General features: G+C 34.9%; 1 protein-coding gene across 1 annotated transcript in view; it reads right to left on the reverse strand.

Moving 5' to 3' along the window:
• The window catches only part of AGBL4 (AGBL carboxypeptidase 4), a 692,884-nt gene extending 671,610 nt beyond the window's left edge, over positions 1–21,274 (reverse strand). Inside the window, exons 1-2 of the mRNA XM_087820636.1 lie at positions 21,250–21,274; positions 20,194–20,316 (exon numbers count right to left, since the gene is read on the reverse strand). Coding sequence (XP_087676762.1) covers positions 20,194–20,316; positions 21,250–21,274 — 148 coding nt within the window. The remainder of the gene's footprint in view (positions 1–20,193; positions 20,317–21,249) is intronic.
• Between the last annotated feature and the right edge of the window lie 5,676 nt (positions 21,275–26,950).

Raw genomic sequence — 26,950 nt, forward strand, 5'->3', positions numbered from 1 at the left:
ATAGATGATAGATAGATAGATAGATAGATTGATAGATAGATGATAGATAGATAGATAGATAGATAGATAGATAGATAGATGATAGATAGATAGATAGATAGATAGATAGATAGATAGATGATAGATAGATAGATGATAGATAGATAGATAGATGATAGATAGATAGATAGATAGATAGATAGATAGATAGATAGATAGATAGATAGATAGATAGATATAGATAGATAGATAGATAGATAGATAGATAGATAGATAGATAGATAGATGATAGATAGATGGATAGATAGATAGATGATAGATAGATAGATAGATAGATAGATAGATAGATAGATAGATAGATAGATAGATGATAGATAGATGATGATAGATAGATAGATAGATAGATGATAGATAGATAGATAGATAGATGATAGATAGATAGATAGATAGATAGATAGATAGATAGATAGATAGATAGATAGATGGATGAATGGATAGATGGATGATAGATGGATGGATGGATGGATGGATGGATGGATGGATGGATGGATGGATGGATGGATGGATGATAGGTAAAAGACAGATGATAGAAGATAGATTAGATGATAGATGAGAGATAGATAGATTATAGATGATAGTAGATGATATAGATCAATCGATCGATCAATCAATTGATCTAGCATTTTTAGGGTACTTCACAACTTCTAAGAACCTTCATAAAGCCCGGCCGGGCTTGGCTCAGCGGTTAAGCGTCGACCTAGGATCCAGGCGATCAGGGTTCGATTCCCGGTCAGGGCACATGCCCGGGTTGTGGGCTGCAGCCAATCAATGACTCTCTCATCATTGATGTTTCTATCTCTCTCTCTCCCTCTCCCTTACTCTCTGAAATCAATAAAGATATATTAAAAAAAAAAAAAGAACCTTCATAAAATAACTCATTTAATGAAAGATTAGATCTAAAACCCCTAGGATAATTCCTGACTATAATTCTTGCTCAACAAATGTTTATTTCTTCTCTTCCTTGTAATCTTAAAATACATTGGTTCCCTTTTTTTAAAGGAGGAAACTAAGTAGTAGAGAATAAATGCCTTGTCAAAGATCACAAATGTAGTTAAATAACAGAGCTGAAATTTATACCCAGGTCCTCAGACTATGAACTCTGTGCTCTCTGCACTTTTGCCTCTAGTTATAGAAAGGACTACTAACCCATCACTTGGAATATGAAAGTCTAAATAACATTCTCCATTGCTCTTCAAAGATATTTTTGGTATTTTAATTTGTTATACTTAATGAATGCATTGAGTGTTTATTGGTACTAATTAAAAAGCAGTTTATATGAATTTGGAATCCTACTCCTAGGTTTGCTACTCACCTTGGAAAATTCACTCTACCTTTCTGAACCGCAGTGTCCTCATGTCTAAAATGGAGGTGAAAATAATGATGATGATGATAATCTAACATTTTCCCCAAGTGTCACTGACAAAAAATTAGATAATAAATCTGACAAACTTTTGAAAAATGAGACTATAGTATTTTATAACTATGAACAATTACTAAAATTATAATAATTATTATCAACCAGGTATCAATAATTGAACTATCTTAATTAACCCAGTTTTTCTAATCTCATGTCAACTAAAAGGTTTTATAATGAATATTTCCAATATTGTATCTGTTTGAATGTTGCTTGTAGGGGACAATAGGTACTGCTATTAAAAAGAAGTTAACGCAAAGTACTGCCTGCCTATTCCAAGATGTGTGGTTTAAATTCATGCTAGAAAGTTGCACCTTTCGACTGATCTTCAACTAAAATGTGTTGCTAATCTCTAAAAATACTGTGTTGATAAGCCTTACACAGTGGGAATTTTTTTTTAAATTAACATTTAAAAGTTGGCAGTTTACTTACAGGTTCTCACAATAGGCACCCTCAAATACGGAACCATACAGTCTTTTACATTAAAGTATAATTTTAAAAGCATTCTGTTCTCTCATTAAAAAACTGTCAATGTGTTAGTATAAGCCTTTCGCTAAATATAGTACACAGTGCATGAAATTAACAAAAAAGGGCAATGAGTAAATTGAAATTATTTACTTAAGTATATTCAATATTTATTGTGAAATACAATTTTATCTCTATGCAAGTAATTCACACCATAATGGTCCAGATTCACGATGGGGGAAAAATCATATGTATTCAATTCATTACATTTATTATTTAAAAAAACACTGATACTCTTATTAAATTACCAAAAACTGAACTTACTGAGTGTTTCATAATATTGGATTCCACCTTATTCATGAATTGTAATATTGGACTAACTAGAGTAACTCTCTTGTCTGTCTGCATAGAGACAACATAATTGTTATTTTGATTTCTTATTATTATGCATCATGGATAATAAATTCTTTTAGAGGGAAAAAGGATAGATAATTTGCATTTTCATGAATCAACCAGCATTTGTATTTGCTGGTAACATTGGAATCTATCAATACATTCTGCAAATAAATTAAACAATTTGAAAATCATGCATTACATTTGCTTTCAGGATGATGAAGTCAACCCTTACATTATTGTATCCATGGCTGCATAACAAATCACAACAAAACTTTGTAGCTTGAAACAACAGCATTTTTATTATTTCTGTCAATTTTATGGGTTGGCCAATGATTCATCTGGGCTCACCCTTAATAAATATGTAAGTCTAGCATGCAAGAGAGAGGTCTGTACTGGAGACAGAAATCAGTGTGTAGGTGATATTTAAAGTCAAGTGATCAGATGAAATAACCAAAAGGAGTAACTGTAGACAGACAAGAGAAAAAAGTGCAAGACTGAGCCCTGAAACATTCCAGTATTTAGAAGGTAAAGAAATGAGGTGGAACCAATAAAAGTAAAAAAGTAGTGGACACTAAGAAGGAAAGAAAATTAGAGTTGGTATGCATCTTTGAAGCCAAAGAAAAAATATATCAAAGAGGAGGGAATGGGACCAGTCCAAATGGGTTAAATCCTGCTAATAGAACTATAAGAATAGTTTTAGTTGCAATTTAACAACCTGGAGGTCATTCATGACCATAAGAAAAGCAATTTTGGAGGAGTCTGATTGAATGGGCTCCAGGGAGAAAGAAACTAGAGGCAGACAACTTTTTCAATATTTTATTTTATTTTTTCTGTAAAAGGGAGCAGCAGAAGAAGTAGTAGCTGATAGGGTTGTGAGGCAAGCTGTATTTTTTTAAAGATAGGAGAAACAGCAACATATTTATATGGTGATGGAAATAACACAGTACAGGAGAAAAATAATGAAGATAGAGGGAGGAATTGCTGAAGTGGTATCTTTGCATATGTGAGAAGAAATGAGATCTAATGTGCAAGTGGAAAGGTTAAATTCTGATAAGAGCAGAAACAGTTTTTCCAGTAAAGAGACAGTATGGAGCTCAGATTTACTTAAATCTGTAAAGTGGTGGATATAGTGATGAAAACTGGCAGAACTGCTCTTCCAATTGCTCCTAATTTCTCTGTATATTGATTGCATATTACCTATCAGCAACTGTGCAAGGCCATAGGAACACAATGTCAAAAAAGGCATGGTCCCAGCCTTAAAGAGATTTCTTCTTTGACAGAGTAGATAGGGATGCCCATAGATTCAGATAGAAAAGACAGAAGGAGGATCAGGGTTGAGGAGATCACTAAGTTTGGGGTACACTGAATTTGTGGCTCTCTCAGACAACTTCCTTCATAACTTTGCACAGAGCTGAATTTAGTTACAATCTCAAAAGGTCACTTAACAAATATAATATCATTACAACACCCCAAGTCCTTCTCTATTACTATTAAAATAATTTAAAATTATATACATATATATGTGTCATTCTTTCTATAGTCTGTCCACTGGGACTCAGAATTCAAGCAATGAATTGTTAAAGAATATCAATCATATACTTTACAAAGTGACACCCCCCCCCAGATATTTCAAGTAACCACTTGGCATCATACATAGTTACTACAATATTATTGACTATATTCCCCGTGCTAATACAAAATAATGTTGAATATAAACTATAATCTAAAAAATTTAAAGAATTTTTTAAAAGCTTAAATAAAAGAATGTCACTCATCTTATATAAGACAACTTACTATTTCTAAATACTTATAAATATTAGAAGAAAAAGCATGTTGAATATACTAGAAAAATGTCTTGTTCCTAAAATGGAAGAAGCTAATTTATGTTTATGACATCATAGTATACAAATAATTTGCACATTCGAGTTAGCAATCTATAGAAGATTGCTAGGATATGAAATCCTGTTGTATATTATGGTAATTTACCTCCACATTATTGCATTGTTACAGATTCTAAAGTTCTCACTAGCTTCTAAAAAAAACATGCAGTGATAATGTATGGTTTGTTCTCTGTTTGCTTTCAGATATAAAAATACTAAATAAAAATTAACATGAAAAAAATCTGAACCTAGTAGGCAGTTAGGCACTTGAAGAGAATCGATCAGTATAAACAGAAACAGTTATATGCTACCAATGGCACAGTGCTATTGAACATTACATTTTTATTGCAATAGGTTTTCAACTACACAGGAAGGATGCTAAAAATTCTTTCCTAACAGCATCCAATGGCACTCTTAGGAAACCAAAAATGTTTTGAATAACACAAGTGCTATAGATATGCAGTCTATCAAGACTCAGTAGAACTACTATATCAGAACTATGAACTTACAGGTCCGTAAACCAAAGTACAAAAGGAACGTTTCCATTTTTCCCAACTATTCCCTAACACCTAACTGCTCTAATGAGAACATTTATCGTCAAACCCAAATGATGTCATAATAAGTCAAAATGAACAACAGCTTCAAACCTCACATGTGATACAGAAAATTTTTGAGAAGAAATGGCCATAACCAGACAGAATGCAATGAACAACCAAGGCTTCAGCCTCATCCATCTCTAGTGGGTGATGCTGGGAAGTTATAATGAAATCCCTCTTCCAACATTTAAGAATAATAGAAAATTTGAAATTATATATACAATTGATCTCTCGGATTCATGTCTAACAAGTTGATTAGCTGTCTCCAATTATATCTTCCCCTCCCATGTTAACTATTTGGTTTCCCACTGGCTACTTCAATTCCATAAAAAATACTAGTTCGTTTCTAAACCAATAACTATCATTCAATATAAAACCTATTTTGTTCCAAATGCTTTACATATCTTACATTATTTAATCTTTACCATTTCCCTCCCTGCAAGGTAGGTGTAAGTTTTCCTTCCAGAGGAGGAAACTGAGGCTCAGCTAAGTAACTTACATGAAGTCACACAACCAGTAAGTAAGTCATAAATACAGAATTTGAATTCATCTGCCTGACTCCAAAGCTCTTTCCCCTCTACTACTCACAACTATGTACCAGATTCTATTTCAAGTCCATCAGGGAACTAAAAAGAGAGGAAAGAAATAATTTATGGCATTAAAGAGTCTATTACATTCTAGATAAAAGTAGCTAAACTGCAAAGCAGAATATGATATGCTGTGAGAGAAGTTCAAATAAACTGGTTTAGGACGAGGAGACATCACACACACACATCTGATAGTAAACTTCAGGAAAGGTTGTGTGGATGAGATGACATTTGAAATAGGTCTTAAACAATAATTTTTTTTTATCAAAAGGTGAAAATTTGGTGGTGGGAGTGGGGATTGAGGAAGGACGTAGAGTCAGAAGCCTTTCTAAGAGAATAAGAAAACCACCGCAAAAAGCATGTTTAAAATTCAGTGAATATTTCAGGTTGACTAAAGCACTGGGTAAGGACAGTGCAATGAAGAAAGGAAGACTAGAAAAAGAAGTTGGGTCCACACTAAAGGGTCTTAAATAGTATGTTGAAGAAATTTTATTTATCCATAAGGCATAGGGCAGTTACTGAAAGCTTTTGAATAGGGAGTGATGTGATTCAAACTATGCTTCAGGAAAATGACTTGTACGAAGGTACTCTTTTTACATTAAAAAATAAATAAAAATAGTACATACAATATATTGAAAGTGTAGATACCTGAGGAAGGACGGTAAATTTGGAAATTACTGCAATAATTCTGGTAGCCTGAACTAAGACAAACATGGTAGAAATGGTCAGGGTAGAAGAGTAAGAAATCTAAATACTTTGTCAAAACACAGGGTTAGTAAAAAGCTAAGGTAAACAAGAATCCAAAGCTGTCTGATTCCAAAATACTTGTTCTTTCCCTTATACCATGCAGCCTCCACAGTGCTAAGCACAAAGGTACATGTTCAAAAATTATTTGTTGGCTTTTTGTGGTGGTTCTTGTTAAGTACTCAAATCTTGTACATATGCAATCATTGCATACAATTAATAGTCAATGTGTATTTCTTGAGTGAATGCTCAATGAGGAAACTGAAACTCTTAAAAAAATTAGAGCCTGTAGACATAGACATTGAAGGAGTACATTCATTGTGCTGCTTATATATATGATCATTCTTCTGGCTTAATGCTAAAATAGTCACATAGAATAGTTATAACTACATTTGCTAAACTCTGATTATTTGGGTACAGTAGTATATCTAAGGTGGAATGGAAGGAAGAAATATCCATAGGAGTCCCTCTGAGCATGACTCCTTCCAGCACCTACACTCTGGGACGGTAAAGAGTGGGAGCCACAGGCTATAAGCACTGACTTGTACATTTGGAGACAGACAACTGTGATGCTTCAATAATGACACACCAAATTTATCTACATGCATTGAAATAGAGGAATTCATCAACATTTTCCCCACCTAGGGAATACTGACATGAAGGTGCAAGGCTAGGATAAAAGAGTGCAAATTCATTCATAGGTATCTCCACATAATCCATGAACACTGACATTAGGGAGATGGGGAATGGGTTAGCTGGTTACTTTAGTAATATTGACTTTAGGAGAACTGTTGAAGTGTCTGAGCATGGGAGAGTCATTAAGGTGTTTAAAATCTATCACTTTTGTTTTGTTAAACAAATCATCCTTTCCCTTTCTCATGCATTTCCTTGATAAATGTGAATTTTCTACACTTAGTCTCATTAATTTTCTATTCATTCATCCCACATTTACTGCAGAGCTACCATGTGCCAGATACTGTAACACACTACACTACAGAAAATAGAGTCTAAAAGATGTCCTTGTCTTCCAAAAGCTCAAAGTCTAATATAAGGGATCTACATATAAATAAATCATTACAGCGCAATGAGAGTAGATATATGAATCTCCCAGATGAAAGAATGGGAAAGAAGCCAGAGCTATAAGATTTAATGGACCAAAATTGCACCATCTGCAAGAATCTTTAACAATAGCTGTAGAAGTGTCAAGCTAAGTGAGAATCACAAAATTCTAGAATGTTCCAGCTCCAAGGGAATAATATAATTTATATTTATATATATGTAATATATATATATATATATATATACGTATATATACACATATATAAACACTATTTCCCAGTCACTGTGTCAGGCTCTGGGATACACAAACAAATCCTGGTCCCCACCCACCTCAAGAAACCCACAACCCAGTAGAAAAATTCATGATTACTCATTAGTAAGCAGAAGGCATTAAAAAGAATGTGAATATACAATAAATTTTGAAAATTTTATTAATATAGAATGCCACACCACTAGGATGGGATTTAAAAACAGTTCTTGCTTAAGACACGCTTGTCCTGCTGTTAACTCTGGAATATTCTATCAGCACTATGTCTCTGCAAAGGTGTAAGCAGCACATAACAAAACTCCCTACTTCCACCCCCTCCCCCTGCATTCTCAGACCACATTTCCTGATACCACCCTTTCCCCCAGGTAAAAATAACCACTCCCTCTTTGGTGACTCTATCTCATACCCTGCCCATACTCCACTCACCTGTACTTGATTCATTAGTTTATTCATTTCCTTACTTAATCAAAAAGTAGTTTTGATCACCCATTGTGTAAAAGATGTTGGTGCTGGGGATATAAAGCACTCAACAATACAGAAACAATCCTGTTCTCACGAAGCTTACATTCTAGAGGGGAAGACATAATAATCAAATGGAAACATAAATATATACCAAGGCTGGTGCTAAGTGCTAAGAACAAAAATAAATTGGGGTAAGAGGAATAGGAGAGATAAAACGAGAGTACTGAAATAGTTGTGTATCCAGCAAAGTCCTCCTTGATTGGACATTTTAGCAGAAACCTGAATGAAGTAAGAGATGTACCATGTGAGTTTCTTGGTGGCAGAACATTCCAGGCAGAAGTACAAGGGCTTGAGGTGAGAGCTTTCACAGTGTATTTAAGAACTGTCAGGTGAGAGATGGTGGTGACTTGCACACTCTTAGCCCCTGTAGCTTTTTGGTGCACTTATTTGAATCCCAATCAGACTATGGCCTCCTTAAAGCAAGAATCCAATCCTAATTACCTTAGTCCCCACTGCCTAGAACAGAACCTGACATGGTAAACACAATAAATACTTGAGTAATTAATTAACAAGTGAGGATTCAGTCCTTCTTCAGTCTCTTGTTTGATTCACTCCCTGATATTACTGATGAATATGAGCTACCTCTTTCACTGGGCTTTACGCTTTTCTGAAAGCCAGTACTGTGTCAGAGGTATCTTTACTTCTTCCTGTCCCACACCTACCCCTATATAATACAAGATCAACAGAAATAAAATCATTGAAGGTGTAGTGCTTTGGTAGCACCTAGAATAGGGAAAATGGCTGAAATCTCAGGAGAACAAAATTCTTCATAATAACAAATAGTGTAGAAAATATTGAAAAGTAGCTATTTCTTAGGAAGGGCAAACACTTACCTAATTTCTATCACTACCATCCTTAACTCTCAGCTGTGCCACTTTACAGATACAACTAGAGTCACACTGTCACAATTAGAGTGTGCTTTCAGAATGCAGAGCTGGATCAGAAGTGAGTGATCCCTTGCCCGGCCAGGCATGGCTCAGAGGTTGAACATCGACCTAGGATCTAGGAGACAGCGGTTCAATTCCAGGTGAGGGCACGTGCCCAGGTTTCAGGCTCGATTCCCAGTCAGGAGCGTGCAGGAGGCAGCTGATCAATGACGACTCTCTCATCATTGACGTGTCTATCTCTCTCTCTCCCTCTTCCTTCCTCACTCTGAAATCAATAAAGACATATTTAGAGAGAGAGAGAGAGAGAGAGAGAGAGAGAGAGAGAGAGAGAGAGAATGATCCCAGCAAGAGCAAGCAGGAGGTTTGATGTACAGTGCCCAAAAAGCATAGGATGCTGAGGTATAATTTCAGCTGAAAGAGGTTCCAAAATGTCCAGGCTCTGGCAGTACTGCAAAACAAGCATATTTACCACTTAGTGGTCCAGGGAAATCTGTCTATTCACATCTTGATCCCAGCCAAAGCTGAGAAGTAAATTTTGGTATAGACATGATAAAATTAAGCCTCACAGCCCAGATTTCCATTCATAGGGCAAGGGTTCAAGGCAATACCCCAGGCTTAAAGAGGTGCTAATTCTAAGATACAAAACTAGGTGAGTCGTAAGACTATGCCACAGAAAAGGAGGTATCAAGAAAGAATCCAGTTCTGCAGACTATACCAATGCAGGAAATGCTACAACTTGTAGATTAATGACTTGCACGTGACATAACAAGGCTAGTTGGCAGCTACTCTGATACTACTCTGGTCAGCTAGCTCAGGGATGAAGTATACTGGAATAAAAGGCATAGACCATCCACCAGCAGTATATCTAACTGCTGGAAGTCAGGAAAAGGAAAGGTATGGGTAGCAACTGTCCAACAAAAATCAGAGATGTGTTAAGTTGGAAGAACCATAGCAGACCTGCAAGCCCAACTATTTTAGAAATGTCTAACATTCCCCACTATCCACAGTCCCTTATTAGAGAGTCTGCCCTACCCACTGTGCTGAAAAAGCAGCTCTATTAACCAATGACCATCCTCGTTGGCCACAACGGACAGGATCCAAGATGAGCCAGTAAATATCATCCAATATCCCAGGATCCACAAATCTCAGGAAGATGAAAACACACAAACAAAAAAATACATACCCTTCTGATAATCGGAATTGATATATAATACTGAGTTCACTAGATTATGTTGAACAGGCCAAAATCAACACTATGGCAACTGAAAGCCACAGCAAGCTGGAAACACAGGGAAAACAGGTGACAACATACAAGCCCAAGCATAGATGGAAAGAGGAAGAGGCTGCATGACAAGTTTCTAGTTTCCTTTATGCCCTACATGCATGGGTTAAAAATGTTTGTTTATTAGTGACTGAGAATTATTGGATAAAATTTCCCTTGAAAAATAGTCTTGCTCTCTAGAATTTTAGGGATCTTTAATAACAGGTAATTCTCATTTGTTATGCATTATTTATAGTCCTGTGTTAAATGTTTATATTTAATTATAATTATTCTATTCCTAAACGCTATTAAGTTATACTTTAAATATCATCCAGTATCCCAGGATCCACAAATCTCAGGAAGATGAAAACACACAAACAAAAAAATATATACCCTTCCCTTCAGCAACAGGCATCCAAATTTTACTTATAAAATTGCTTCCTATATTTTACTGTTTAGATGTATAAAAGGTTAACATCTAATTCCATTTACAATGCTGATCCAGCAAGAAAGAAATTAATTTGGCATTAGAGTAGTAACATCAATTTCCCATGTATCTGAAGTAATGCATTTACTGGAAAGAGATTAATATCAATTCCATAAATCATTCACATGCTTTTTCCGGAGTTTGAGACATCTGAGTAATGTCATATATGTGAGCTGATATCACTTTGTGCATACTCCATTCATTAATCTATGCCTGGGGTTGCAGAATAGTTGTCAGGAGAAAATATAAAACTTGGAAAAGAATCAATCTTACTGTTCTTAATTTTTTGTGACTTGTTTTATGTAAGGTGAGCCAAATGATGCCAGAAATGTGATGATATTAATCAATACTGGCAGCCAGCATTTTCAGAAAAAAAATTAAACATTTGGTCAATTATCTTCCTAGTGATAACAACTACTTAATACCCATGTGATAAGACAACATGTAAATGTCAATGTAAAAATTCCATTAAGGATCCTCAATAAAATGCTGACTAAAAGAAGAAATGAGTCTGAACCTCTCCTGTAAATAGCAGCACTTCATTGTTACTGTTGATTTTCATAATCACACAATCTAAGAGTTGTTTGTGCCTGTATTAGTCAGGGTTCTCCAGAGAAACAGAACCAATAGAGTGTGTATGTGTTGTGTGTGTATAGAAAGAAATTTATTATAAGCAATTGGCTCACATTATTATGGAGGCTGACAAGTCTCAAGATCTTCAGTTGGCAAACTGGAGACCCAGGAGAGCCAATGGTGTAGTTCCAGTCCAAATGCAGGCAGGCTCAAACCCCAGGAAGAACCAATGTTTCAATTCAGTTGAAGGTAGGAAAAAAATTGATGTCCCAGTTTAAGGCACTCAACTCAGGCAGGAAAAGTTCCCCCTTACTTAAGGGAGGCTCAGCCTTTTTGTTCTGTTCAGGCTTTCAACTGATTAGAGGAGGGCCACCCACTTTAGGGAGGGCAACCTGCTTTACTCAGTCTACCAATTCAGACATTAATCTCACTGAGAAACATCTTCATAGACAAGCCCAGACTAATGTTTTACCAAGTGTCTGGGCATTCCATGGACCAGTTAAACTGACACATAAAATTAACTACCTCAGACCTTAGAGATCATCTACCAACCCCAAAAACACAGCCCCAAATTCCTTCATGATACAGAATGAGGAAAACAAGACCCAGACATATGAGCTCAGAGGTCCTTATGCCCAGTAAATATTAGTTGTTTTCGACCAGTTGAAAATTATTACACTAAACCAGCAATTTTCAACCAGTGTGCTGCAAGAGGAACACTGGTGTGCCACAATAATTTTTAAAACATGCAACACCTGATTATTTGGTCAGGGGCACTGACCTCTTTTCTCTTAGATTGTCAAATTTAAAAAAAAAAAAAATGACAACAGCCAACACAACAATAGCCATCCAGTATGAATGTATCAAAATTATACATATTTTTCTTTGTCAGATAAGCAAAAAATATATTTTCTGGTATGCTGCAGAATTTTAGTAATTAGTTTATATGTGCCATGAGATGAAAAGGTTGAAAATCACTGCCCTAAACTTAAATCTTCCATTCCAAGTCATCTGCAGTTAACAAACTGCAGAGAAAAGTAAGTATGTGATCTAGTAGAAAGAACCGAGGCCTCTGAGTCAGACAAAGATCAAATCCTAGCTCTGTCATTTACTAACCATTACTTAAATTCTGACCCTCAGTTTTCCACCAGAAATATAGGAAAAATAGTGTCTATTTCATGGAATTCTTAGGAAAATTAGAAGGTATAGAATGTTTCTTGTGTAGTGCTTCACATTTAATAGAGTAACAATATTTCCTTAACCATCCTTATTCTGTTCACTTTCAGAACACATGGAGAATTGTACTTTTTTCCCTCTTGAAAATAAACATGGCCATATTACATTTTGCCCAATACAATGTGAGTGAAAATTATTTGTAATAATTTTGAGGAGTTTCTAAGTTACTTTAAAATAACTTGGCTTTCTTGACTTTAAAATTTACTGAGAAATTTCTCTCCTGCCACAAATTTACAAACCAAAAGTCCTTATACAGAGACCGTTTTTCGTATCTTCTCTCCTTGGTGTGTAATAGCAGTATTGCCAACTAGGTAGGACAGGCTTCATTATTCCATTTTAGTGATTAGATCACACAGTCAGAGAAGTTGTTAAGTGAGTTGCCCAAGACCATATACCTAAGTGCCAGGTCTTCTGATTCCTAGGCAATACCAATCTGTGAATGGGGGGGGGCGGGGGGGGGGAATACCACATTGACAGGAAATAGTTTTACAAGATAATTTATTGAGATGTTGATTTGTTTTGGTGTTTTATATATATCCCACATTCTATTTTCCCCACACTGAATACAGCCCCCCCCCCCCAGTAGACACACACACACACACACACACACACACCCCACTCTTCTCCAGGCCTTTCAAATTTTCTTGCCTCAGAGGAAGTTTGTGAGGCTCAAACACTTCTCTTCCTGACCTTAGCCAGGATTAAGTTAGTAGAAAGAAAAGACTTCCATTGGAAACAAGAAAAACAGAAGGAAAGAAATAATCCCGCACACTAGGAAAGTGATAGAAGGCAAGGCTCCCAAGAGTGGTAAAAGAAAGAGGTGCTCGCTAGCAGCCTTCAGAAGGGAATGGCTATGCAGGGCACCTAGGGAAAAGAGCTGTGGGCACTAGGGCTATGGATTTAGGCAAAGGTCCGCATAAAGACCCCCATTCCCTGCTTGCAGTGAGGCATTCCACTTTCAAAGAGCTGCATGGGCTTGGATGATGAGGGTGTCATGGTGCCCAGACATTTCAAAATCAGTAGATCTTATCTCACTAAGTCTTAGAGTCCTATGTAACTTTAAGGAAAGAGAAAGAGCATTAATGAAGATGGGAAATTGAATTTTCCAAAATCCCAATGAGATGGAGACCCAGAGTCTTGAGTTTGATTTAAATAAACTAAAATAATTTGACATCTCTTGCTGAGTGCATGAAGTAGGATCCACACACACGACATACAAACAGGCCAAAATCCTTCTGAAAATATACACTTAATTCCTAATTTTAAGTCTGTTTCCTGACTATTCCTAAAGGATTGAGTTCTCCAAATTCACAAATGTCACCCTTTCTCCATCAACTGCTAGAAAATCAATTTATCTGCCTACATCAATGAGGAGCAAAATGCACTAAGAATACATGCAATCAGCCTTCCCGGATCAGATATTCAAATTCTTTCTGGGGAGTAAGTTAAAGCTCCCCAAAGTGGTAATAGTTACATTCCCACCTACTTATAAGCTAATATAAGACATCAGACTAGTGATTTGCTTGTACTCCAGCTTGGCAATGTTCAGGTTGTCACAAATAAGCCAGCAAGTAAAAGGATCAACACTGAATAACTAAGAGTGAACTAAGGTGTATGAGCACAGACTTTGAGGTTAGGTACGTAGGCCTTGGCTGAACTCCAGATTCTGCCACTTACCTGTTGTGTGCAGTTAAGCAAGTCTCATAACTTCTCTGAGCCTAAATTTACTCAATTTCCTTTTCCAAAAATAGAAACAAAATGCTTGCCCTAGTTTTTGTCCAGAATTTATAAGAGGTCATAATAGATGTGAAAACACTTTGCAAACCATAAAATGATATATAAATATTAGGAATTGTTACAGTTTTTATTCCATGACAACATGAAAAGGAGGAAGAGGGAGTTGGGGAAGAGAAGTAAAAGGAGAAAAAGAAGAATTAATGTTGTTGACATTTATGGAGTGTCTTCCATGTCTTGGGCATTTGACACATAACCTTAAGTGATCTTCATAACCATTCTATGAGATAGTTGATTATTCTACATATTTTAAAATGAGAAAAATGAATTTCAGAAAGGCTAAGTGTAATAGTTAACTTTATGTATCAACTTTTTGGGGTCATGGTGCTTAGATATGTGATCAAACATTATTCTGGATATTTCTGTGAGGGTGTTTAGGGATGAGATTAACATTTTAAAAGAGCATTTTGAGAAAAGCAGATTGCCCTCCATAATGTGGGTGGGCCTCACCCTACCAACTGAAAGGCTAAGTAGAACAAAAAACTGATCTACCCCGAGCAAAAAGAAATTTTGCCAAGAGACAATCGTCTGACTTAAACTGCAACATCAGCTCTTCCCTGGGTCTCCAGCCTGCCAGCCCACCCTGCAGATTTTGGACTTACTACAGCCTCCACAATTTTATGACTCAATTCCTTAAAATCTCTTTGTATATCTCTTTGTTTAAATTGATATGTGAAAAGGCCATTTCTTTCTTATGTTGACACACTCTTCAGGAATAATTTTGAATATTGATAAAAGATAAAAATTATCTGAAATTGAAGTTTACTGTACAGGAAAGTGTTTAAAAAAAAACACATAAGACATATTGGGAAGGAATTAACCAGTACATATGGGTATGAGCATTTCCTTCTAAATGTTGCAAGGAAATCTGCCCTATGAGATATTTCTTCCAACATGCTGCCAAACAAATATGTTCTACTATATTTAAGAGACACTTCAAATACAAATGTGCTGTGACTGATGTGTAAATCATGAATAGAATGACAAATTAAAAATTAAGGTGAAGGCACTGGGTCAGGTAATCCATTTAACCTCAGCTCCTTAGGCTACTGAATATAAGTCCGAGTCTATGATAAAGCAAGGAACCATACCAGTTTTCCATTATCTCATCTTCTATAATAACGCTATCCCTGTACAGACAATGAAGACAGAGATAGTGGAATAGAAGACTTTAGAAAATCTCATTCATCCAAGAAAGAATGAGGATTTTCATTTCAGTAGAAACTTAGCAACTACTTTAGTATCCAGCCTTTTATTTTTAAGCAATTAAATTTATTCACTCATTCACGGATGTTTTAAGTACCTATTAAAAGCTAGCCATTGTAAAAAAAGGAAAGAAATTAAGGCTCCTGCCCACAAGAGACCTATGCTTGCAAATAACAATAGAAATCTATATTCCATAACAGAAATATCAATAAGGTTGTAATGGGAAATTAGAAGAGTGAAAAGCCATATACAGCTGGAGGATCATAGAAGTAACTTCATGGAAAAGTAACTTTGGGTGCAGGCCTTGAGGATGGATCTGATTTTAATAAAAATGTGGAAAAGAACTCTCAAACAAAGAGAATGTAGTGATCAAATTCAGTATAATAAGGATTTGGCACTGGGCAGTAGGAAGAAAATGAAAATGCATACATGAAGAGTAGCATACAGGTAGAGCATGCATTCTCAACAGGACAAAGAAATTTTAGATATTACAATGATTTGTGGCCCTTTGAAGGGCTACAGTCCATAAAGAGATATGCAGCATACTGGTAGCATTAAAATTTTGTGCAGTTTGGGGAAATTAGAAAAATAAAAAGTCTAAAAGGGTCCTTAGCAGAGTGATTATGAAAAAGAGGTTAAGAAAAACTGACTTAGAGTAACAGGACTGAATGAGTGATTGGGTAGAGACGTAAAGAAAGAAAAGCTTAAGATGACTCTGGATGGCAAAGAAACTTGGAACTTTTGAAATTTAAAAAAAAAAGTTAAAGGGGCTTTTCTTTTCTGAAGTTAAAATACCAGTAGAATATCTAGCTAGAGACACAATCAGGTAGATTAAGATATGGGATTGGTGCCCTGAAGAGAGTTTAAGACTGATGATCCTTTGCAAGGCAGTGCTTATTCAAAATTTGGTCCACAGATTGATGCTGACCTACAAACTGTTTATTACAGATCTACTATAAATCAGGTACAGCAAGGTACTTTAATAACCATATGGATTTCAAACTCACAATTGGCGTATTTATTTAGTTGAACAGGGTATAAACAAGTTTGGATGCTGAGAAATTCATGTGGTGGAGTGCATACGGCATGACATGAGCTTTATATAAGTCATGCACAGGAAATTAAAAAACAAAAGCATGACACTGGAAATTAAAAAATAAAAAACAGCTCTTGAGCACACATAATTCTTGAGAAGCACTGTACCAGTATATTGATTATGTGCCAATAATCATATAAAGTTTATGACTAATAAAAGTGCATTCCAAAGTTTCTAAGAGGGCAAGGACACTAGTAAGGTGGCTAACAAAGAGTACTCAAGAAATCAAGAATTCTAATTATTAGGCAAATGTTTACTAGAGGCACATAAGTGCATTTTTACTGGAAGAGAATTCATAATTTTCATTAGATTCTCAAAATGCCTGTGACCCAGGAAAGGCTAATAACCACTGCAGTACAAATTACTTACCACTATTATCTCTATACCCACAGTACCTGCCAAAGACTTCATTCATCCTTCTGACAGCTATTGAAAGCCTATCATATGTCAGGCTCTGGTGACAGAGCAAATAGATAAAGTGACGGTTTTTATTGTAGGGGAGGCAGATTAAAAAAAAAAGCAAATGAACAGGTAGAGAATAAAAACAGGATGATATGATAGAATGACTGGGTGGCTACCTTAGACTGACTAATCAGAGAAGGCCTGTGTGAGGAGGCAATATGTAAGCTGAGATCTGAATGCCAAACGAAAAGATGGTGGTAGAGGAGGGAGGTGGGGAAGGGGGGTCAGATTTCAAGAAGAAGAAATGTCTGGATCAAACTACCTAAAGCAGAAACAAATTTGCCTGCTCTATGAACTGACAGAAAGTCACTGGCTAAAGCATTATTGGGAAGAGTGAGAATGGCATAAGATGACGTCAGAAAAGTGGTCAAGGGCCAAATCATCGTAGTCAGAGTAAGAAATCAGGATTTTATTCTAACTCTGATGGGAAGACAATTAAATGTTTTAAATAGAACTGAAACAGAATCTGATTTGAGTTGTAAAAGCATCACTCTAGACGCTGTGGTAAGAATGGATATGGGGGAAAGGGAGCATGAGGGAAAGGAAGCAAGAAAATTAGTTCCCAATGACAGATGGCAGTTTGAATGAGGAAGGCAGATAGAAAAAAAATTAATGGATTCAGGATATTTAATGATCATAATAATAATTCTCAATGGATGGATGGTGAATTATTAGATGTGACAAGATTTATAAAGATTGAAGATGGGTGAGCTGAATCTTAGAGAATGTCTTAGGGTCATGTGTAGATGAAAACAAGACAGGTCAGTCAGAAATGGGGGTGGAGAATGAGGATGGTATAGTCAATGCTGCCAGGGGAAGTGTTTCAAAAAGTAATGGTGATTATTAGAAATGGCATTTGCTGCAGAGGAATCAAGAGCTAAGACAAGACCACTGAATTACATGATTAAGTCTCTGGTAACCTTTCGGAGAATTCTTTCTGGAGTAGTGAGGATACAGACCAGACTGTAAGGATAAAGAGGTAATAAGTATATAGGGACATTTCTATTTTTACAGGAAATATTTCTAAAATCATTGTGTACATAATTTAATCTTATATTGATGAAGAACATATAATCTTATATTGATGATAAAGTACTGATACCTCAAAGGTTATAGATTTAAATTTTGTTTACTTTTATATTTTCTGCCTCCTCCCCTCCGTCAGCTATGTCAACTTTGATTTCTCACCAAAGAGCATTCCTATATCCTCGGGCTCCACCCTGTCCACAAATTTCCTGAGCTGAAAACCCATACTACCAAGATAGTTAGAACTATGTCTAAAATTAGAAGAAATGAATTCTAAGTATCTCCTCTAAGGAGTAAGGTGAATGAACGTTGGTGCATGTATTTTGTAGCAACTACTTTGGTGAGTTAAAAGTCTCCCCCACTCATCCAAGTTCTCAGTAATACTCTCAAAAAATAAGTTTGCTGGATAAGTGTTTGTTTTCCATAAATCAATATAGCCATGCTAAATTCCTCAATTTTGCATCCTATCATTTGAGGTCAATAGTTATAAAAATACAATAAATGTACATATAATTAATTCCATCAGGTACAGTTCTACTCATTCTCACACCAATTCTTTCAACAAATATTTATTCACCACCTATCATATGTCAGGCACTGTGCTGGGTAAAAGGGAATAAAAGAATGAAAAATTCTACCTTTGTAGAGTTTATATTTTAGTGGAGGAGACAGACAATAAGTTAAAACATAAATAAGTAAAATTTATATTATATTAGTGGTAAGTGCTAAGGAGAAAATATAAAGCATATAAGGGATTAGGAAATGTCAGGGGAAAAGTTGAAATTTTATACAGGCTAGCTAAGACAGGCCTCACTGAGAAGATAACATTTGAATAAATAACTGAAGTAAGGGAGAAAGCCATGCATCTGGAAGAACATTCCCAGATGAGTCATATCTGACTGGAAGGACAACGCTTCAGTTCTGTGTTGTAAGTTGAATTATTTCCCCCAAAAACTTTATATGTTGAAGTTCTAACTCCCCAGTACCTCAGAATGTGACTTTACTATGAGATAGGGTCTCTACAGAGGTAATCAAGTTAAAATGGGGTCATTAGAGTGGGCCCTAATCCAATATGACTGGTGTCATAAAAAAAAGGGAGGAGTGAGTATATAAAGACAGACATGCACACAGAGAGAATGCCATTTGGAAATGAAGGAGGGATCAAGGTGATGCTTCTACAAACTAAGGAACAACAAAGATCGCTAGCAAACCACCAGAGACTAGAGAAGGGGCATGGAACAGATTCTTCGTCAAAACCTTTAGAATAAACCAACCCTGGCAACACCTTGATCTTAGAACCGGGAGATAATAGATTTTTGTTGTTTAAGCCACTCAGTTTGTGGCTTTTTGTTATGATAGCCCTAGCAAATTAAAACAACATGGGATAAACAAAGCAAAATTTGGGGTAAACAAGTATTCAACTGTTGGTATAAACAAACAATGTTCTTAGGATTCAGAGAACCGGTATATCCTTTCAAATACACACACACAAGTGCGCGCGCGCATGCACATTATTCAAAAACAAAAATAATTATTTTAAAAATAAAAGTATGTTACTTTTCTCACTAATATTTTCAACATATTGTGAATACCTACTGTTTGCCATTCATAGTAGAGGATGAGGCTCAGGGCATAAAGAAGTTAACAAGACCCAATCCCTACCGAATGGGAATTCACAATCAGGTCCTGAGCTCCCCTTTCAGAATACCCATGGCATTTGTTTATTACGATGCAATATTACTTTTGCTGTTTTGTTTGTTTTCAATTGAATCTGTTCTCTCATCATTTCTTTATAGGAAAGCCTCCTGTCCCACAAAGATTAAATTCTGTGAGAATGTCATACAGAACCAGATACATAATAAACTTTCAGTAATTGATTTATCATATGGTCAAATTATATCAGTTTTATCCCAAACAAATAATATCTAGGTAAGTACTTTATAAAATATAAGGCGCTATACAAATGTTCACCAGTATTACCATCATACTTCTAATAATTTATAGCAACAAAAACACTGCATCTCATTTTTAAGTATTTCCAAGTTAATGCCCTCAAAATTGATTTTTCCCTGATAACTTGTTTCATTCTGATGAAATATTAAATGGGTTGAATCACACTGAATGTTTAAGTGGAAATGGATTCTAAAAAACCTTCACCAGACAAGCTCAAAAGCAAAGGCCTTTAATATACTCACCACTTTCAAAGCAAGCATCAAAGATAAGATGTCCTTTCTTGGGCTGTCCACAGTATCCAGCTGGAAGCACCATATGTTTGTTCACATTCCCTCCGATGGCATCATCCTTTCCCAAATCACTGCCTATTTAAAAAAAAAAAAAAAAAAAAATTGGTCCATGTTAAACAGAAGTCAAAATTTAGTAATAGAAGTCTAATTAGATTTTTATCATTAATTTTCCCTTCCCCTGTTCTTTTGTGCTAATCCCGGCAGCAAGAAATTAACTATATATTGTAATGAGTACAAAGAGAATGCATTTTGAAATCAGAAAGATACAGGCTCAAATCTCATCTATACTACATACCAATTCTCTGTGATGCAAAGCAATCAACTTATTTTCTTTAAGCCTCAGTTTCTCTCATCCATAAAAAAAGGCATAGTAAAACCCATGTTTCAACATTTTGCTGAGAATTATATGAAAAATATCTAGTATGACTACTGAAATCCAAAAAATGTTCATTAAATTGCATCAATTATTTAATAATAATAATATATTTAATTTGTCGCAAATATACAGTTAATTATTTCGGGGGGGAAGCAATAGTTCTATAACTAGCATTATAACTACCTAATGTTTCACCACCAGAAATAATTTGAGAACCACTGAATTAGCACAGAAGTTATATTTCCTGCCAGGAACTTTAATTTTTAAAAGATTTATAAGTTTCATTTCCACATAGGATGTAGGAAGCTGGAAAGATCTTTGCTCCCACCTTAACAAGAAATATCTCAATAAAGAACAAAATCATAACTTCTAAAAATCTATCAGAAAACTGAGATTGTAGGGCAACCAATAATCTGATATCCAAAGAAAGTCAGGCCCCATCAAAAAAAGATGGGAAGCAAGCACCAACTCCTCTATGGCAGAGCATAGAAGGAAGAAATGCTGGGTGTCACACAAGTGAGTAAAAGTAATTAAGCCAAACTTCAAAAAAATTATTAAAGGTCAAATGTAGAGGAAACATGAGAGTATGGAACCACTGAGAGTCATAGGCACAAAAGGGAATTCACACCCACTGGCAGACTCTGTACAGGCCTCCATCAGGTGTTCAGAAGAAAGACTAGGGGCAGTGCAGAAGACTAGAAAATGCCTTTCTTTGTGATGCAGTTTCATGGCATAAAAACAGTTTTAAACATAAAAATTACCATATGATCCATTAATTCCACTCCTCAGTATATATCCAAAAGAACTGAAATTAGGGACTCAGATATTTGCACACCAATGTTCACAGCAGCATTATTCTCAATAGCCAAAAGGTGGAAACAACCCAGATTTCCATCAACAGATGGATTTCTTCTAATATGGTAGAAACATATAATGGAATATTATTCAGCCATAAAAGGAAATGAAATTTTAACATTATCCATGCTACAACATGGATAAACCTTGAAAACATGCTAAGTGAAGTAAACCACACACAAAAGAACAGGTATTATATTATTCCAATTATATGAGATACCTAAAATAGGCAAAATTATAGAGAAATAAAGTAAAATAGAGGTTACCAGGGGCTAGAGAAAGGAGAGAATGAAAACTTACTGTTTAATGGGAAGAGTTTCAATTTGGAATGATGAAAGGGTTTCGGAGAGGAACAGTGGTGGTGGTTGCACAGCATTGTGAATGTACTTACTGCCAGTGAACTGTACTCATAAAAATGGTTAAAATGATACCTTTTGTGTTATGTATATTTGATCATAACCAAAAAAAATCACTCTAAAACACCCTACAACATGAAATAAAAGTTTTTTAAAGTGGGCCAATCAAATATATGTATATAAGAGAGTATCTGTGTATCCTTATGTCAAAGGTTTCCTAAATAAGACACAAAAAATCACAAACCATAAAAGAAAAAGATTATACACTGAATGTTATCAAATTAAAAATTGCTTCTCTTTGAAGGCATTATTTATTTTAAAGTCAAGCTACAGACTGAGAGAAAATACTTGCAAAACATATGTGATTAAGAACTATATCTAGTATATATAAAAGATTTTGACACTTCATTAAAGATATATGGGTGCCAATTAAGTTCATGAAAAGATGCTCACCTCATTATAGTCAATAGGGAAATGTAAGGTGAAACCACAATGAGATATTACTCTACACCTATTAAAAGGATAGAAATCAAAGAAACTGACAAAACCAACGGTGGGTGATGCAAAGCAATGAAAACGTTCATGCATTTCAGGTAGAAATGTAAAATGATACAGGCACTTTGTTATAAAATTAAATATACACAACATACAACCCAGAAATTCCACTCTTAGGTATTTACCCAAGAGATGTGAAAACATATGTTCACAAAAAAAACCCTGCACATGAATGTTTATAGCAGCTTTATTCATAATCACCCCAAAACTGGAAACAATCCAAATGGTTTCAACTGGTGAATGTATAAACAATCTGTGGTACATCCATACAATGGAATAGGAATCAGCAACAAAAAAGGAACAAATAACTAACACACACAGCAATATTCATACATCTCGCATTCTACTCAATGCCAAACTCAAAAGGCTACATCCTTCATAATCTATTTACATGGCATTTTTTTAAAAAGCAAAATTATAGGCATTAAAAAAAATCAGTGGTTGCCAGGGGCTGCAGGTAAGGGGAGGGACTGACCACAATGTCATCAAAACTTTGAAATCTTCATTGGCCTCTGACTATTTCAGCAGAGTTGCACATACCTTCTTCTCATCTGCCCGAGTGAAGTATATGGTGTGCGTGTAAGTTTAGGGGTGGAAGTCTGCAACAGTGACTTGCAAACTCTTGCAAAAAACTCCTCAAGGTCCTCACAGGAATAATGGAGGGGAAAGCAGTTGCTAATATGACAACTACTACCAATGAGAGTAACTAGGACTATACCCCCACCAAAAACAACTAGAAAACTGGACAAATATATCTGAAGTAATTATTTTCACACATGGATGACAAGCAATGCCAAACTGTGATGCCTGAGAGAAGGGAAGTAAATGAAGGAGCCACATGATAGTCCTAGCTTTCAGATTAATGACACTCCGGAAGATAGAGCAGGGAGAGGGTTTCAAAGCACAACAGGTGGTTTTCTGAGTTGAGAAGATGGAAATAAGAGTTTGGAGAGGCTGAAGAAACCTAAATTTGAAGGTCAGAGTATTAAAGAGGAGAGAGCTATGCAGAGCCAGCGCAGCAAAAATCTACATAAGGTCTGCTTGAGACTTTGGCTGAATACTAAATCTTGTAGAGTGCAACTCCATGAGATCAGGCAAAAAATAACCAGTAAGGTGTAGACTAAACAATTTCCAAAGTATACATGGGTCGGGGTGGGAAATATTTCAACTGCAACCATCCTGAATGGAGAGTCCATGGTGAAAACCCAGAAAGATACTAACCATGTATCGATCCCAGAAAGATACTAACCATGAACACTTGAAAAATGAAATTTGAAATATGGTATCATTATAATAGCATCACAAAATACTCAGCCTTAAATTTAACAAATTATGTACAAGAACTGTATACTGAAAACTATAAGACATTTCTGATAGATATTAAGGAAGACCCAATTAAATCACAAGGTATACTATACATTAGAAAATTCATTATTGTTAAGGTGACAACTTTCCAAAACTTAATCTCTAGATTAAATGCAATCCCGATATAAATCTGAGCATTTTTTGTAGAAATCAACAAGCTGATTATAAATTTTATATGGAAACTCGAAGAACCAGGAGTATCCAATATAATTTTGAAAAATAAGAAAAAAATTGGAGAACTTAAATTGCGTGATAACAAGACTTACCTTAAACTTACAATAACCAAGAGTAATATGAACATCAGTACAATCATATAAATCAACAGATCAGAATAGAGTCCAGAAATACATCCACATACATATGGTCAATTAAGTTTCCACAAAGGTATAATGGCAATTTAATATGGAAAGAATAGTCTTTAAAACAAATACTGTTTGAGGAACTGGACATCTTCACACACAAAAATATGAAGTGTGTGTGTGTGTGTGTGTGTGTGTGTGTGTGTGTGTGTGTGATGGTGGTAGAGGCTACACTGGTGTATTTATATATTATATATTTGCCAAGCTCATTAAATTGTACAGTTAAAATTGGTACATTTTACTGTATGTAAATTATACCCTAATAAAGTTGATTTTTAAACGTTTAAAAGTAAAGGAGCAAGAATGATTTTCATGTCACAAAATTGATTCTGTGCATGTATGTGTACTTAAAAGTATTATCCTATGGCTCATACCCCTCCAACCCTGTTCATTCCCTAGATGCAAATGTTCTTAATAATTTTTGTTTTTAGTTTCTCAGGTATTATTTAACACAATATCTTTATACATCTATATCTTCATTTATCAACATCAAATGATCTCTACTGACACTCTACTAGGAAAGAAAAGGAAATAGATTGGTACATTATTAGCCACTTATCTAACTGACAATTTTTATTAGTTCTAATATTACTTTATTCTGTTGAGGTGGATATAAATGTCAGCAGAATGCCTAGCGCGCATTTCACAAATTTGTTGAGGCATTATTTTGTTTTCATACTGATGGAAGAGCACTGATGGTACTTGGTTTTTGAAGACCAGGGATGCTAGATGTACTGCAAAGTAGAGAAAAGTCAGGTACAACTTTCAAATGTCCTATACAAATATTCCTATATGCAAAAATTCTACTTATAATTATGTGAGCTTAGAGCCTAACTCTGTTTTACACATGCAAAGTATTTTGCATGACTTTAATAAACATTGAGTTTTTTCAAGACTGCAACATGTACATTAAGAAAAGATTACAACTGATTTGTTCACAATTTTATCCAGTAGTATCACCATTTTAGAAAATCATGTCACCAACAGCACTGTCACTCACTGCATTCAATTTACTAATACAATACTCCTATATCAGTTAATATTTCTAACAATTGTGATTACAGTGATTTTACACAAAAATGAAAACACTGGAGCTCTTTATTAGGTTTTCAAATCCTAGAAAGATGCACATGCCTATTTTTCCTTGTGAAGAAATTTTATTTCTCTGTAGAACTACATGAAATGTCATCTCCTTCTAGGAGGTCTTACCTGACTCACCAAGCAATGATAGTCATGTACGTCTACATTCCCACAGCATTTTGTTTCTAACTTTAATACATTATTACCTTTTTATTATTAATTCTGGATGTCATTTTACTCCTAGTGATTGTAGTTTCTCATTAGAAGAATCTAATGTCTTAACTTTTTATCACCACTTTCTTTCTCTCCACCCTAGGTATGATGCAATGCTTGGCACAATGACAGTGATCTATAAATATTTGTTGATTTAATAAAATAAAAAAGGGCTTTTAAGAGCTAAAATTGATTTTAATATTGAATTTTTGTCTGTCTGTTGAGAGCACAGTGAATATGTGATATATTTTAAATTTACCAAAAGAACAAAAAGCACAATCACATTTACAGTTCATTTAGATAAACAGTTGTGACATAATGCAAGGCCAAATAGTAAAAGAAAGCAATACACCATAAAACACACATATACTGACATAGGACAGAAAAGGGTGGGGGGCAATAGCCTTTAATGTTAGCCCAATATAATGGTTGAGTACTAAAATTCACAAGGCAGGAAATGAGAAGTTATTATTCTCAGAGCAATCATATCTCAATTACATTACACATGTGTAAAAAAAAAAAAAAAGCATTACAAATGATGGCATTTACAGTAGTACAAAATAATCCAAGGTGGTATGGAATGATTGTTGTTATAGAATAAGAACTTTTCACTTACTTAATTTAATTTTCTGTGTATTTTATCGTTCAGCCATATAGCTGTTTCACACAGATTTTTGAACCCAAATTCTTTACTCTTATTTTAAAATACCCCCATATTTAGTTAAGGCAGCATGAATTAATAGTAAGAATTTGGATTTCAAAGTCACATAGATCTCAGATTAAATATACCTAACTCAGATATATATGTAGTATAACTTTTGTTAAATTTAACCTACCCTCTTTGAGTCTGTTTGCTTATACTGTTCTGAAGGATACAGAAAATATATGTAAATCACTTAGAATGTACTATTTACTCAATAAGTAGTTGGTTACTATTATTGTCATCATTATCATCATCCTCAAGATACCTGTTATCTTGAAAAAAGTGTACTTAACAAAAAGAAACAAAGATTCAATTATATAAAGTATAAGGCAGGATTCAAAAAAGGAAGAGAATAATTTAAATGGAAATTCATAAAGAATGTCTTAGTGAAAGTCTTTTCTTTGAAGTAAACACTTAATACTGTTACATGCAGTTAAATTACACACTATAAAACACCCTTATTATAGTATGTAAGATATTTGTCTCCAAACATAGACAGAGTAACACAATAAATTTTTTCAATTTAAGAAAACTATAGACAAAAGAAAAAAGAAAACACTTGAGATATATCTTTAAGGAAACAAAGATATAATCCTATTAATGTTATCATTATTTACATCTTTTAAAAATACTACATAAATAAAAATTTAGCAATAAAATTATGAGCATATTTTGCAGAGGGAAAAACAAATCTATAGATGTACCTAATGTAAAAATATGATAATGATATTTTATTCTGATAAATAGGCCTGCTCAGGCATATAGAAACAGATTTTACGGCTGCACAGAATTTTTGACACTTAAGTGGGTTACGCTGATGATGGATGTGACAAAGTCTCAATTTGTT

Source organism: Miniopterus natalensis, chromosome 9 (genome assembly GCF_054644295.1).
Source record: "Miniopterus natalensis isolate mMinNat1 chromosome 9, mMinNat1.hap1, whole genome shotgun sequence".
NCBI lineage: Eukaryota > Metazoa > Chordata > Mammalia > Chiroptera > Miniopteridae > Miniopterus > Miniopterus natalensis.